The sequence below is a fragment of the Emydura macquarii genome, unplaced genomic scaffold (genome assembly GCF_026122565.2).
Source record: "Emydura macquarii macquarii isolate MOO-44397 ecotype Brisbane River unplaced genomic scaffold, CSIRO-AGI_Emac_v2 contig_318, whole genome shotgun sequence".
NCBI classification, from domain to species: Eukaryota; Metazoa; Chordata; order Testudines; family Chelidae; genus Emydura; species Emydura macquarii.
The window spans coordinates 2,979,062-2,994,822 of NW_027130455.1; the positions used below are offsets into that span (position 1 = coordinate 2,979,062).

Sequence of the window (15,761 nt, forward strand, 5' to 3'; positions counted from 1 at the left end):
TGTCCAGTTTTGGGCCCCCCAATACAGAAAGGACTTGGATAAATTGGAGAGAGTTCAGCGGAGGGCAACAAAAATGATTTTGGGGCTGGAGCACATGATTTATGAGGAGAGGCTGAGGGAACTGGGCTTGTTTAGTCCGCAGAAGAGAAGAATGAGGGGTGTGGTGAGGGAGGCCTATTCTGCCCTGGTGGGTCCTGTGCTCTGTTTGGCTATGCCGGTGGTGTGGCTGGGTGGGAGCAGGGGTGGGGCGGTCCTGCCCTCTGCCCCGGGCCCCGACCCCAGGGACTCTGTGAGGAGTAGCCTCAAATTGCTCAGTCCATGAGAGCTACTACCTTCCCTGGGTTGCCTGTCTGTGGCCCCCCTGTTTGCGGTCCACTTCCTGGAACCGGGGAGGAGGATTTTTTTTTTGCCTTCCTCACCTTGAGTCTCTGTGATCCTCCCGTTTGGGTGAGGTTCCCCCACCTCAACTCCTTTGCTCCGTTGTCTGAGCAGCCTTCTGGGCCTACGACCCTTGGCCCCACATGGACAGGCTTCTCCCTAACTCCTGTACCTTGGTGTTGTGGCAGCAACAGCAATAGCACCAAGCTCTGTAGCCGCTCCGATCCTTCTCTCAACTCCCTTTCAGCTGCCCGTCTACCTGAAATGGAGGCTTTTAACTGGTGTGGCAAGCTCCTTAATTGGCTTCAGGTGACCTAATTGACCTGGAGTAACCCTGGCTGAATTACCCAGGGAACAAGGATTTGTTGAGCCTGGGGCTAATATATATGCCTTCCAGCACCCTCCTATAGCTGTCAGGACTGGCCCTGTCACAGAGGGGATTTGATAGCAGCCTTTAACTACCTGAAAGCGGGTTCCAGAAAGGATGGAGCTAGGCTGTTCTCTTTGGTAGTAGATGACAGAACTAGGAGCAATGGTCTCAAGTTGCAGTTGGGGAGGTCTAGGTCGGATATGAGAAAAAACATTTGCACTGGGAGGGTGGTGAAGCACTGGAATGGGTTACCCAGGGAGGTGGTGGAATCTCAATCCTTAGAGATTTTTAAGGTGCAGCTTGATAAAGCCCTGGCTGGGATGATTTAGTTGGGGTTGATCCTGTCCTGCTTTGAGGGGGGGGGGGGTGAGGGTGTTGGACTAGATGCCTCCTGAGGTACCTTCCAACCCTAATATTCTATGATTTAGCCATATTAAAGCACATATTATTTGCTTATGCCCAGTTTATCAAATGATCCAAAACATTCTGTATTAGTGACCTGTCCTCTTTTATTATTTACTGCTCCCCTAATTTTTATATTATTTGAAACTTTATCAGTGATGATTTTGTGTTTTCTTCCAGGTTGCCGATAAAAATAATAAGTAGCATAGGGCCAAAGACTGATCCTTGGAGGACTCCACTAGAAAGAGATCCATTCGATGATGATTCCCTTTTATGTTTGAGACCTATTAGTTAGCCAGCTTTTAATCCATTTTATGTGTGCCACATTAATTTTGTATTGTGCTAGTTTTTTAATCAAAATCATGTTACCAAGTCAAACGCATTACAAAAGTCTAAGTATATTACATCAACACAACTACCTTTATCAACAAACTTGTCATATCATTAAAAAAAAATTATATATATATATATATATATAGAGAGAGAGAGAGAGAGTTAGTCTGACAGGATCCATTTTCCATACACCTATGTTGCTTGGCATTAATAAAGTTACCCTCCTTTAATTCTCTATTAATCTAGTCCTATATCAGTTGCTCCATTATTTTACTCGTCAGACTGACAAGCCTATAACTATCGGGTTATCCCATTTACCCTTTTTTAATATTGGCATATTAGCTTTCTTCCAGTCTTCTGGAACTTCTTCAGTGTCCCAAGACTTACTGAAGATCAGCATCGACGGTCCAGCGATCTCCTGAGCTAGCTGTTTTCAAATTTTTATTTGCAAGTTACGTGGACCTGCTGATTCAAAAATGTCTAACTTCAGTAGTTGCTGTTTAACATCCTCATAAGATACTACTGGAATGGAAAGGGTGTTATCATATGATAGCACTGCATCATCTGTTTTCTCCTCAAATACAGAACAGAAATATTTATTGAACACTTCGGCCTTTGCTGCAGAATTATTGATCATTCTAACATTTCAATATTGTAATGGACCAATACCATGGTCAGAATTCTTTTTGTTTATAATATACTTAAAAAAATGCCTCCTTTTCCTTAAATCTGCTGGCCACAGATTTTGCCTGTCTTCACTGATGTACTTTGGCTAAGCATAATCCAAAATGCCAACTCCTTGAACTAACAAATGAACTTCAAACAATACATTTAAAAAATAAATCCCATCACTGTTTCAAGCACTACTACTAATGCAGTAAAAATACTGCCAGGCTAACTACCCTATGTGAAAACACCTTAAAATTAACCTCTAGGTGTAGTTCTAAATGTGCCTCAGAGTCCATTTGATCTCATAGCAAGCTGTTCACAAGCTCTTCTGAGTCAGTAATTTTAAAGTGACTGTTAGTCAACAGACTATGCATAGGGAAACATGTTATGACTTTGAATAAGAATCATTCCTACAAGTCTGAACAGTGTACTTCCTCCCACAGGAGACAGCTTTTAATCCTTAACTTTTACTTCCCTTGCTGTTTATGGAAAGATTCAATTACAGCTGTGGTTTTTGGCACAGAGGAGATGTTCAAAATAAACTATTACATGTACTAAACAGAATCTTAGTTTTTTTTCCAGTAGCTACTTCTACAAACCTGTTAAGAAAGGGATCAGAACTATTTGTAGTCATTGTTCTCAGTTCCTGAGACATTCCAGGAGATGACACTGGATTCTGAGAGCCACCATCTTGTTCCATAGTTGGAAGTTGGCTACGGAGAGCTAACTCCTGAAAAAACAAAAAACGAGCACATTATTACATTCAATGGGATGTTTCAGACACCTCATTAGCATTTGAGGGTACAAGTGAATACAAATTTCTATAGTTTAGATTTTTTACATATTTTAAATTATTGGGTATTAAATGGAACTAAGTTTCTAAAGTCAAAGGAAGAATCACCACTCTGGGGAATAAATTAAAGAGAATTCAAGCTCAGGATATTTCCCCAATTATTACAATGACTTCACTGTAAATATTTTATTTAAGTAAACAAATTGTTGTTTGACACCACCAACATGCAAACTAACACCCAATTACCAGTAGAGGTGGTTGTAAATAACATAATTAAAGAATTTCTCTCTTTTTCCTGTTTGGGCATTATTCATGAATAGATGGATTTTTCATAATTGTTCAAACAATTACTTCAAATGAATAAATTTTGACCTAAAGTTGCTTGTAAACGGCTTGTTGAGTGCTTTTGTTATTCACTATTTACAGCTGTGTGATTGGTCACTTTAAATCACATTGAGCTGTTTCTTTATTGGATGAATGAAGCCATAATAAGGAGGGACAGGGTGTGATCAAATGATTAAGTCTTTGATTCCCTAAGGGAAAGGGTAATGTCAATTGTGGAGTTAAGAGGAGGTAGGTTTATAGGATTAAAGAATTTTTAGAACATTTAATTTTTTTCTTTTCAGGGCCAAACTTTGCTTGAGGTATCACTTGTGGGGGGAGGGGGTCTATTGTAATATTGGCTTGGCTACCTTTTAAAAATAATTTTCACCATGTTCACATTAAGTCATTGCATGGACATAAGGATTCCAGCTGTGCAGGGTGTGGCTAGATACTCCTCTGTCTTATTTAATTGCCTTCTTGCCAGGGCTCTGGTAAGGGGATATGAACTTTCCTAACTACACAGAGTGCAGCCATATACCCATGTATCCCTTGTTTAACTGTGGTCTCGCATGAGGTTTTGGCAATTGTCCCTTTTCATGTATCGACCAAGTACATTTGATTGAATTTACTAGTCTACAATTTTCTGTCATCTACCATTTGTTATTGTTGCAAGCAAACTTGCGGTGTAGACACGTATGCCCACTCCGAGCTGGAAAGGATGCTGGTGGATCTCCGGAACAGCCTCCTATAGTGCTGTGTTAAACAGTTCTCCATATACAACAATGAACTGAAATAATATTTTACTAAAAAGCCCTGATCACAAACACACAGTCAGCATCACCAACTGATTTAATCTTTAAAAAAAAAAACAACAAAAACCCTTTGTCAGATACTCTTCTCAAGAGATAATGGTGCTAAACTGACCGGAAAGAAGATCCAGAGATCATCTCTACATTGATTACTCAGAAAAATCAATATTAAATTGAAGGGAGTAAAGAAAAACCGACAGTCACATAGCTTTATTGGTTTAAAAGAAAAGAACTTTAGACTTCTCAGGAAAAAACAAGAAGGGAAAAGGTAGTGGAGACTAAACCTTCTTTGCCATTTGGTATTTAAAAAAAAAAAAGCGTGGCTGTAACTACAATATCAATATCTGAGAAGTATTCAGTTACAAGAACTCTCACATCTGAGTGAAGAAACCAAAGTATTTCATCAGAAAAATATGCTTTAAAATAGGAAAAGATGGATACTGGGATCTCCGTTTTGCCTATCCAGAGGTATACAGTACCATCTACAGAGTGACTGAAGCTTGTATCAAGTCAGTAAGGATTTCCCCCTTGATTCAAGTACATCTCATTTCCAAAAGTGTGAACGCTGCATCACATTTAATGAGGTGCGGATAAAAACTGACTGCATTGAAGTTACTCTGTCAAAAAGTTCCTGTGTCTACACATCAGCATTCCCCACTGAGGAGAGAATATTAGAGCTTCATCCCACATTTCCTAAAACCCTCAAAGACTTATCCGCATTAGAACAAGATGTTAATTACTTACAGGCTGATGAGAAAATACATCATTGGCCCATACTTCATAATAATGAAAAAAGTCTACTGAATGACCTGCATCCTCTGGAAATCTTAGGCATCATAATATATAAGTCATTTTTTAAAGTGTGTGTGTAGAAGGACACAAAGGTTGTGTATAGTTGATGAATGCTCATTTTTTTCTGTTCAGTTTCTCTTTATAAAGATCTAATTTCCAATAAATAACCCAACTTTCCTAAATATTTCCCAGCCTTTTAAAACAAAAATCCATGAAATAGTAAAATTGTCTCATTTTTACATCACTGTGTTTGAGAAAGTGAGGTGTGAAAAAATTCTGATTTTTATATTCATGTTTAAAAAACTGTTCTGCATTTTGAATTATCTGACCTTCTAGATGCAAAAATACAAGTTTGACAAAGCTCTGGCTGAGATTACTATGGCTTGTTCTCTTCCTATTTTTGTAAGTATGTTAAACTTTTCTAACTACCTTTGGGAAAATAAAGGCTTAACACTCACATTGTTAGTATAAAATTCTAATTTTGGATATTACGTACAAGAGCAAAATGATCTATCAACTCCTTAGATAAAGTTACTTTATAAAATGAGGTCACCATTTTGTAACTTATCCAGCTGCTATTTTTCAAGTTTGTTTATTTTACAGATATACAAGTTTTTAACAGTTTCACTGGCTATTCACAAAGTGTATAACTTGTTCAAAACCGGATCTTAGAAAACTGACTCTTTTTAAAGAGCCTTTTCCTTTTACCTTCATAATACTTTTACATGAGTAGGGCTGTATTAATTGATTTCTTGGTTTGATGACAATTCCAAACAATTTTGGGTCATCCTTAACCAAAATTTTTCAGAATTTTCAGCAAATCAAAAATTTCAGAAAAAGATTGTTTTGATTTTGGGCATTTGTATTTATTTTAATGAAAGCAAAGGAAATTTGAACACACAGGACTAGATTCCTAAAACCCAAGAGGAAGTGATGGTTATGGTGCCCCTTTATACCCAATAACCCAGCAGTTAGGATGCTCCTGGAATGTGGGAAACCTGGGTTTGAATCCCCACTATGGAGCAGGTGTCCCCTCCTCAGGTGAGTAACTTTTCCACCAGGCTACTGGCTACTCTAGGTTTGGGGCCTCTTTCACACTGAAGCTATGCCACTTTATATAAGTAATTAACTATTCACTGGAACAGGGTTTGGAACGCAGGTGTATCCCCAACCCCGGTGAATGCCATAACCACTGGTCTAGAGTCACTCCAGCTCTGCTCTCTCTGGCCCAATGAATAATTATACAAAGTGGAACAGCTTTGAGAAGAGAGAGAGAGAGGCACCCCTACCCTATATAACCAATAGCATGGTGGTTAGGATGCACACCGGAGAGACAGGAGACCTAGATTCAAACCTAGGTCTCTCACATGCCAGATGAATACCCTAACCACTGTGCTATTGGGTATAAGAGGCAGCAAACCACCTCCTCCTTGGTTTTGAGAATAGCACTCAAGTCTCACTCTAGTAGTTAGACAACATACAGAAGTTTAAGAGTCTGCTATTGCCCCTTAGCAAAGAGACGTCTTTTTATCTCAAGCAATAAAGGCTCATGTTTTCAGATACACAATTTGGGTTCAATCTTCACCAACAACCTGACCAGAGGGGGTCCATGCATCATTTATATACACCAAGGCCTATATTCCAGCTACAATAAGAACACCAGAAATTAGTCAAGACAAAACTGTGTTAGGGAAATCATTAACAGCAAGTAACTCAGACTGAAAGACAGTAGGAAATTAATGTCTTTCAGTCTGAGTTGCTTACTGTTAATTTTAAATAGAAAAGTTATTATTCTCAAATCTTTATGAGAGTTCAGTAATAATTTTGCCCTTGCTCAGCCAGTAAAATGTCCTAAATGTATTGCTGATTCTACATATAAATAGTTATCACAAAAAAGTTTATTTTAAGCATCTTTGTTTAACACTTCAGATACACAAGCCAACTAGGTTACAAAATTAAATTACCAAACACAAATGGAATCTTCAAAGTGGCCTTTGACCTGAGAATTGTGGAAGAATTGTAATTTCCATAGACCTGCATTAATTTTGGGTTATTGATTAATATGCAGCCTGTTGGCTTGAATTGCTTTTGCATGTCTTCTCGTCTTTTAAAAAGACAAAAGCTTCTCTAATACCAGTGTCCCTTACAACATCTGTTGCATTATTTTCTGGGCTTAATTGGAATAACATCTGAGTGCTGAGTAGACTACAGTGAAAGTAGGGGAAAGATATTACAAAATACTTAGTGAATAAACTTCACTAAGGCTGAAAGCAGCATTATTAAAGGATGATAACTTATAGTAACTGGAATTCTTCAAGACGTGTGGTACCTCCCTGTGGGTGTGCATGTGCTCCTGGAACCATGCCTGTTGGTCAACACGTGCATCCTGCACCTCCTCATGCTTCCAACAGAGGGCATAAGAGGTGATGCAGACCAATCACCTCTCCAGTTCCTGCTCTACCATGAATCCAAAGAGGACTTGAGCAGAGGGGAATGAGGGTGGATCATGAACACACACAGAGACTATAAATCTTGAAGAACTGCAGTTCCTAGAAGGTAACCTTCCTTTCCTTTTCCAATGCTGATCCTCAGCGGTATTCACCGTGGATGAGTCCCAAATAGTGTTTCAATTAGAAGGTGGGTGTGAGAAAGCATGATGCACTGCAGACTAGAGGATCATTAAACCAAAGGAAGCATCTCCAGCTGTGGCCTGAACTAGTGCATAATTGCCAGTAAGTTGCTGCTCTACATATCACAGAGGGATTCTCTGCAGAGAAGCCACTGAGGCTGCTTGCGCTCTAATCATGTGAACCTGGACAGTCTGATGAGTGGCTTCCATAAGATCACAACAAAGGAGGATACAGGTGGAAATCCATTCAGATAGTCTTTGGGAAGAGATCGCTTCCCCTTTCATTCTTTCAGCAATAGTGATGAATAACTTTGGAGACTTAAGGTTTTGTCCTATATAAGTAGAAGGCCAGAGCGCTGGGTACATCAAGTGAGTGGAGCTTCCTGTCCTCTGAGCTATGGTGAGAATACTGGGAGGTGAATCATCTGGTTTAGGTGAAATTTAGAAGGCACCTTAGGGTGAAAATTTAAAGGTGTTTTATCTCTACGAAAGACTGTATGGAGTGTCTGCCATACGGGCCCCAACCACACATACTCTCCCAGCAGAGGTAATCACTATCAGGAAGGAAACCTTCATAGATATATGTAGAAGGGAGCAGGAGGCTCAAGATTCAAATGGCGGGCTCATAAGAGCGGAAAGGATAAGACTCAGATCCCAAGTTGGGACAGGTTTACATACTGAAGGGAATGTCCTTATGACATCTTCAGGTACTTCATTGTAGTGAGATGGGTGAAAACAGAGCAGTTCATAACTGGAGGATGGAAGGCATTACTAGCTGCCAAATGTACTACCTTTCAGAATCTAAAAAATAGGCCAGATGTCTTCAATGAGAGAAGATAGAATTAGAGGGATTCCTGATTCCTTAGGAGGTGAGCAGTGCTGCTGATAGAGCAGGGATAATAGCTTCTACTTAGTGGCACAGCACTTCCTTATAGAGGGTTTCCTGCTACCGTTAAAGATGTGACCAGTCTTTCTCTATGTTCCTTGTTCATCCAAAAACCATACTGCCAGAAAGAGGAAAGCTGATTGGGGTGGCTGGTCCTGCCCTTGTTCTGAGACCGCAGATCCGGGAATGGATGAAGGTGAATGCAGGGGTGGGATGCCAACTGTAGGATAGTGGTGAACCAGAATCATCTCCACTACCAGGAAGCTATCGGGATCACTGCTGCCTTGTCCGGCTTGATCATCCTGAGGATGCAAGGTAGCAAAGGTATACATCAGTGGGTCCAACCACTGCACCATGAAGGCGTCCCCTTTGGAGCTTAGGCCTCGGGTGGCTCAGGAACAATATGATGGCCACTTTTTGTTCTGCCTGATAATTCGCTATGGGGAATAATAGGCCAGCCAAAGAGAAATTCTTCCTGCCAGAAAGATCCAGTCTCTCAATGTCTTTGTCCAGAGAGGAAGATCTGGGCTGGTGCAGCCTACTCTACTCTGTAACTACCCAGACCACTAATGAGTTGGGATAGGGTGGGAAAATTCTGCTCCCTTGGAGTGAACAAAGTACTTATTCTCAGCCCTCTTAGGGGTCAGGGCACAGGTGGCAACCATGTGCCAAATTTTCTTAATGGGCTCCATTATGACCTCACTGATAGGAAAGGCCACCTCAGAGGGAGGTGTAGCCTAGACAATGTCCAGTAGTCAGTGGGTAGGATCCTGGACCTCCTCCAGCAAGATCTGAAGAGATTTAGCAATCCTCCTCAGGTCCTGGTACTGCTTGTAATCACAGGGAGGTGAGGGAGAGGCTGGTGTCAGTACTTCATTCGGGCAGAACAAAAAATGCTGCTGGTGGATCTGATGGTACAGATTGCTCCTTGTAAATCAAAGGTTCCTGTGGGGCTGTGCTCCTCTCTGGAAGGAGACCATTGCCGGGGAAGATGTGCAGAGTCCTTGTACCCTGGTGCCTGAAAGTACGCATCCTAGAGGCCCTGACATGGCCAGTGGCCAAAATCATAGAAAGATGGAGGTGAGCACGGGCGCCATTGGTCCATTGACCAATAGTGCATCTCTCTAGGACACAAAGACATCCAGGTAGCTCTGGAAGCTCTGGCCATGCTGATGGTTCTTTGCCAGGTTGCTGCTGGTACCAGCTCATTTTTGTCTGATGAACAGGAGTCATCAGGCTCAAATGGTGGGGCTGATGGCACCACGTGACCTGATTTTGATGCACCAGGGGACAGGGACAGGAGCTGGTGAGTGGTGCACCAATGGGCCTCCTCCTGATGGCTGGAGCTCAGGACCAACGAATGTTGCGTTGATGGAGTTGGGTTGTGTCTCAGCAGAATCAGATGTGAGAAAACTAGAGATCCTGGATCCGTATAAATTGTCAGATGCTCGAGAAGAGTATCAAATTCTCATTTGAGGAAAGCTAGCAGGTGTCTTGGGTTTAATCAAATCCACCCATGCCATTTTGGAGGTGATGGACTTTTGCTGGATTGGTACTGCTGATGTAGAGGAAGAATGGTCCCTCTGCTTGGTGATGGAATTGAACCTCACCTCTCAAAATGCAATTTCAAGGCGTTAGCTGCTCCTCGTACCATAAGCGCTGGCCTTTTTCTGTGAGTTCCAAATGCACCCAATCTGGGGGCATGGTGTCCCATATGGTTTCAGAGATAGACCTTTTTTGAGCGTTTGTAGGGTAATTTCTCCCTCTTTTTGTGAGAATGTTTACCCTTTCCTTCCTTGTGCCTTCATTTAGAAGAGCCTTTGGACACGGAGGAATCTGAGCATATTCCTGGGCATAGGCTGGTACCTACATGTGGGTATGAAGGGGATGTAGTGAAAACCCCAAGTCTCTCTAAAACAACTGAAGATAGTAACCATTAAAAACTTTTAAAAACTAGAAAAGAAATAAAACTTGTAAACTACTGTAAAAACTGTTTAAAAGCTATGTACAAATATCGTTTCTCAAAGTGCATCAGAGGTGAGGACCCTGACAATTCTGATCTGGACCATGAGAAGGAACTGAAGTCATGGTCAGTCCATCCTGCCCTTTATCTCCGGAGACAGAAGCATGAAGCGAGCCAGGGCGCATGAATGGATCAACGGACATTCCTTTCAAATTCTCCAACTCCGACGCCTGAAATTGCTCATGATAGGTACCCCAAATTGTGGGGGAAGGAAGGGAAGAGACCATCTGATCCCTGAACTAACTAATCTATTTAAATATAAAAACTACTTACAGATTTGAAAATCAAGCAGCAGTGTTGGAAAGAGGACAAACAGAGGAGGTTCTATTCCAGACCATGAGCAGCAGAAAGCTACTGGAGAAACCGTTGGGTCCATGCTGCACTTTATGCCCTTGGTTGGAAGCATGAGGAGGCACAGGCACAGACCAATAGACATTACTATTGAAGAATTTCTGGTACCGGGCACACAGAACACATGTGCACACACAGGTACCAGCACTCAAGAACTGATGTAATTCGGTGCAGTACAATATAACTCTGTACTAGGTACAAGGACATGTCCCTAGGGCACTGGAGTCATACAAAAAACTGCAAGAGAAGCATTGGTTGAACAGCTGTTGACTGATTTCTCTGTGCTTGTTTCATATTGGGGGACCTTGGACATGAATAGTTTTTTAAAAAATAATTATTACTATGAGTGTGTGAAATAGGTTAAATTATTTTGCTTTTTTGCAAATTAATTAAAAATTTATTCTGCTGCCAGCAGGGTCAGTACTTTTTTTTTTTTTTTTTTTTTTATCATACATATATAAAAAAATATCATTTTGCATTGTGTAAATTCCAGCTACTGAAACTCAAACTCCTCCCACAATTGAACTAACAAAAAAGCATAAAACCCTTAGTAACATTAATAACACAGCTTTCACTACATATTAAACAAATAAACAAATTTAACTTAGATTTATTGTTCTCAATAAGGAACTCAGATATGCAGTTTCAGAAGCCACAGAATATTTATAACAGCAGTGCCCATGAAAGCTGAAACGGTAATGTTGCCTCTGCACAAACTTAATGAACGTATTTTGCGTCTTGTACATTCTTTTGCCAGCCAGCATGCCGCCCAGAATTCAACCACATAGGACACCCTTTCACTGACAGCAACTGTTCAGATCCCATTTTGTTTACATTTTCTAGACACTTTTGAAAGTAGTGGATTAGTGTGTTCTCCATAACATTTTTCACATTTCTTAGCAGTAAGTGATATCAAGCAACCTCTTCATCAAATCTTAACCATGTAAATATGAGCTTCAGTTCTGTATGAACACTCCTCTATGCTTTGGCAAAAGTTTCAGCTACACAGAAAAGACGGAACATTAGAGACAGTAATACGTTGTTTTATGAAGAAACTTATATTCTGCCAAAGAACTCACAAGAAGTGCTTAGTCTCACTCCCTGAGGCACCAATTCAGGACAGTACTTGAACATGTTCTTAAGTACTCTCCTAAATTAGGGCCCATGGCCCTGCATTATGCATCACATGGATGGACTGCTGGACTCACACAGAGCCCAAAAGTTAATGGGGCTTTGTGCAGATGATGTACAACGCAGCATCAGGACCTAAGACAAGACAAGAAACACAAACAGGAAAAAACTTATTCTAGGAGGGACAAAATATAATTGATTGTATGTGAAGTGTTGTCAATGCACAAAACTAAAAGGAAAAAACAGCAAAAAGTGTTTTGCCTCTAATTTGTAGACAGCCATTTTAGGTGTTATTTGAATAACAAACTTCAGACAGAAGCATGATTTTTAAATTCACCATGTCTTTTTAGGATGAATTTTTGATCTATCTAATCTAGGGCTTCTAAAACATATTCATATAATGGACCAGTTCTTGACACACGACATTTGGTCATGGACGATCTTCTCTCCCAAACACAGAAAGATCAGACAAAGAATTGCTTGATATTTTTTTCCGTTTAAGTTTAGTTGATCAAAAAATGTTTATTGGAGCCAGAATCTATGACATCACTGCAATAAATAAATAAATAAATAAATAAATAAATATTTTTAACCAGTGAGATAGCTAACTAGAATTTTTACTTGAATGCAGCTACTTGTCGTTAACACTATGCCCCTCCCCTACCTTGGGTAGATCTTGACTAAGCTACATTGAGATAAAACTACTGTACCTCATTTCCACTGGGATTTTAAAATGAGATAACTAACTTGATTTAGCTATCTTGCTGTAAAAACATACCTCTTTTTTGGGTCAATGAAGAAATGTAGCCCTTGATTCCTGGGCTGGTCGAAACCAGCATCCCTGCTTGAAGTTTGGTTCAGCACTGACAGTTTTGTGGACCACCTGGAAGTACTCTGTAAACTATAGTTTGAAAACTGCTTATATAGTCCATTCCCCACCACCTGGCAGGAAAGCTGTGTGTCAGTATAATGGTACTAGAGACCAAGTACATGTCTACACTTCCAGCTCTCGTCATTTGTTCTAGTAGTTAAACATTCTCATGAAAAACTTCCCCTTAGTATCGGTTCTAAACTTGCCAACTGCAGAGAACAACTGCTTCCAGAACATATAGAAAGATGTTATTTTTTAATGTTTTTATTCCCATTGTTTTCTAAAACCAGAAAAAGAGTTGATTTATGTTCCTGCCTGGTTGATCTGGTTGGGCTTTTTTTTTTTTTTAAAATAACGAATCAGTGGGTCTTTTTAAAAAAAGTATACACGTTATTAGTATTCTGTTTCCTGAAAAAGCTCAATATGGAGAAAATAAAAAATCTGTTAGTTGCAAATATGTTTAGTGGTAAAGACAAAGTTTAGTAAATGATATTTGTATAGTTTTATTTGCCTAGTTTATCTTTAAAAATAAAAGTTTTGGTAGATACTACTATCCATCTACATCAGTGTTTCTATTAGCATTTAAAATGTTTGTTTATAAAATAAGCCTACTGGCTCTAGGCATAAACTTATAAACCACACAAATTAGGACAGAGAGACAGTGCCAGCTAAAATATATTTTAAAAATAAGTACAGAAGAAACTCAACCACTCTTTCAAGGTCCTTAGTTATTTATGTAACACTCAAAGTGTAAGTAGATCATGCTTCTATCCAGATGAGTTTACGATTTAAATAGGCAACAAGCAGATAAGAATCTGACAAAATAAAAGCCCATGATTGAGCACATAGTGCCATGTGTCTTAGATATCTCCTTCTAAAAAAAAAATCTCTCTCCCCTTTTCTTAATGCTCATTCCAAAGTGGGTGAGGAACAGAAGTTAACAGGATTGGTGGAGAGGAGACAATTTGTGGGAGGTATCTGAATTAGAGCATGGACCACAGTGTGGAGGCATGGTGGACTGGGAGAGCTCCAATTATATAGGACCACATGGAAAGTGGCACAGAAGAGAATGAGGCGAGACAGAGAAGAGCTAGAGAAGAGAGACAGGCACAACCTAGGATTGTGCAGGGCTTTGTAAGGATCTTAAACAGATATGTGAACCTACCAGTGGACGAGTGCACACCGGTTAGGGCTGCAATGCTACCAGTGTTCTGATGACATTCAGTTCTGCCTTTTTCACTGGACCTCGGCAGCATAGATTCTCTACTTCCCCAGAGCCTAGCTGCATTTGGAGTTTGGATGAGAGTTAGCTAAAGCTGACTTCCGGTAAGATAATGGTGATAATGAATGGTGCTGGGGAGAGCCATCCAGAAATGACACAGTCAACAGCTCAGCTGAGGTGATATATCTACTCTTTATTAAGATTTGCAACTTTAGTTGTTTGTTGGGCACTCTGATGGTGATGAATGTGGTACAAGTCCCTATATAAATGTTTGATGAGCTTCTGGATTTGCAAGTAGCAGCAATAGCTGAGAGTGATTTCCTCTATCTTCATCTGACAAGGAAGTTTCAACCTTAGCTTTCAGCGGCTCTGCATTTTTGGTTAGAATATATACAGGCATTATGACTAATTTAAGTCTCCCTCCAAACAGAGTTCCTTGCAATAGCCTTTACAAAGATTAGCAACTGATCAATACCACTCCTCTCAGATCCCTGACAGAAAAAAGCACAGCCAGTGGCAGTGTTTGCAGACTCAAACCCTTCATGTTTAAAATCCCATCCAAGGCAGCTGACAGCTAAAAGAATCGTTATGGACACTGATCTTTCCCCACTGCCAGAAGAAATTAACAAATAAAACCAGTGCAATCTCAGGTCTCAGAGCAGACTGAAAAGTGTCAAAGACATCTAAAGGCTCCAGGTAAAAGTCAAAGCCACCTTTACCAGAGTTTTCAATACCCACTCTCAAAATGGAAATACTTGATGAGTGGTCAGCATCAAGACATGTTTTTACACAAGGGATCATTTGAGAGATGATGGCTCCTTGATCTCCCAAAGGGAAACAGTGACAGACTCCATCAAAAACAGACCAATAACCCCACTAATAAAGGCAATGGATCCAACTTGGTCACAGCATGAAGCACTCTCAACGTCTCTTGAAGCTTTGTGAAAAAAGCCATGTGACATTCAGAGAAGATACTATGTTTGTCTCCCAAGCAATTATCTACCATTGTGGAAGTAGCTAATCCTATCTAAATCTGATGGATTTTAATAAGCAAAACAGGAATGACCTGACAATAAGAAGAAGTTTATTGAAGAAGTAGATTAATTCTGACTAAAGACAGCTGAGATTCACCAGGCTGTTCATCACCTGGATTAGTTATGCTAATTGGGACTTCAATTATATTATTGCCAGAAAAGAGGACCAACCCCTTTAGCCTCTATGTGGCCATAGCATAAGACTTCCAAGAAAATTTTAGAGCACAATTTCCACTAGTGGTTCTCTACTCACCTTCCTCCATCTGTGGCAGATTATCTTACTACAGTCATGTGAGGAAAGCATAAACATAAGGTACTTTTAGATGCCACTGTATGAACAGTCAAGAACAAAAATGCTTATAACCTCTTCCAGGCTATCAACAGAATAACCTACTACTGGTTGTACAGTTCTGTCCACCTCAGAGCACTCTGAAACCTAATTAAGTCCTTTAATCAAAAGGAAGACTAGTTCAATAGAGCAAAGCTGAGCTACAACATAAAGCTGAATTAAATAAATCAGACTATGAGAGGTCTGTAATCCTGATTTCGCCACATGCCTCATTAACCAATCCCATACCATAAAACAGGATTGAGGGTGGACAACTGTTGAGAATAGTCTCATGCTTATTAAGTGGCAAAGGGGTCCTCAGCTAACTTACGTCATTACGAGCAAAAATGCTGAAATCAATAAAGATTCCAAGACCATCCATTTTTTTTTTAAGCTTCTCTAATCTACCCAACTAA

At 40.2% G+C, this 15,761-nt stretch overlaps 1 protein-coding gene across 8 annotated transcripts in view; it reads right to left on the reverse strand.

Moving 5' to 3' along the window:
- YAP1 (Yes1 associated transcriptional regulator) overlaps nucleotides 1-15,761 on the reverse strand; it is a 134,419-nt gene that overhangs the window by 15,244 nt on the left and 103,414 nt on the right. For all 8 annotated transcript variants that reach the window (XM_067567862.1, XM_067567846.1, XM_067567855.1 and 5 more), the window contains one exon: nucleotides 2,752-2,882. In XM_067567862.1, the coding sequence (XP_067423963.1) occupies nucleotides 2,752-2,882 (131 nt within the window). The remainder of the gene's footprint in view (nucleotides 1-2,751; nucleotides 2,883-15,761) is intronic.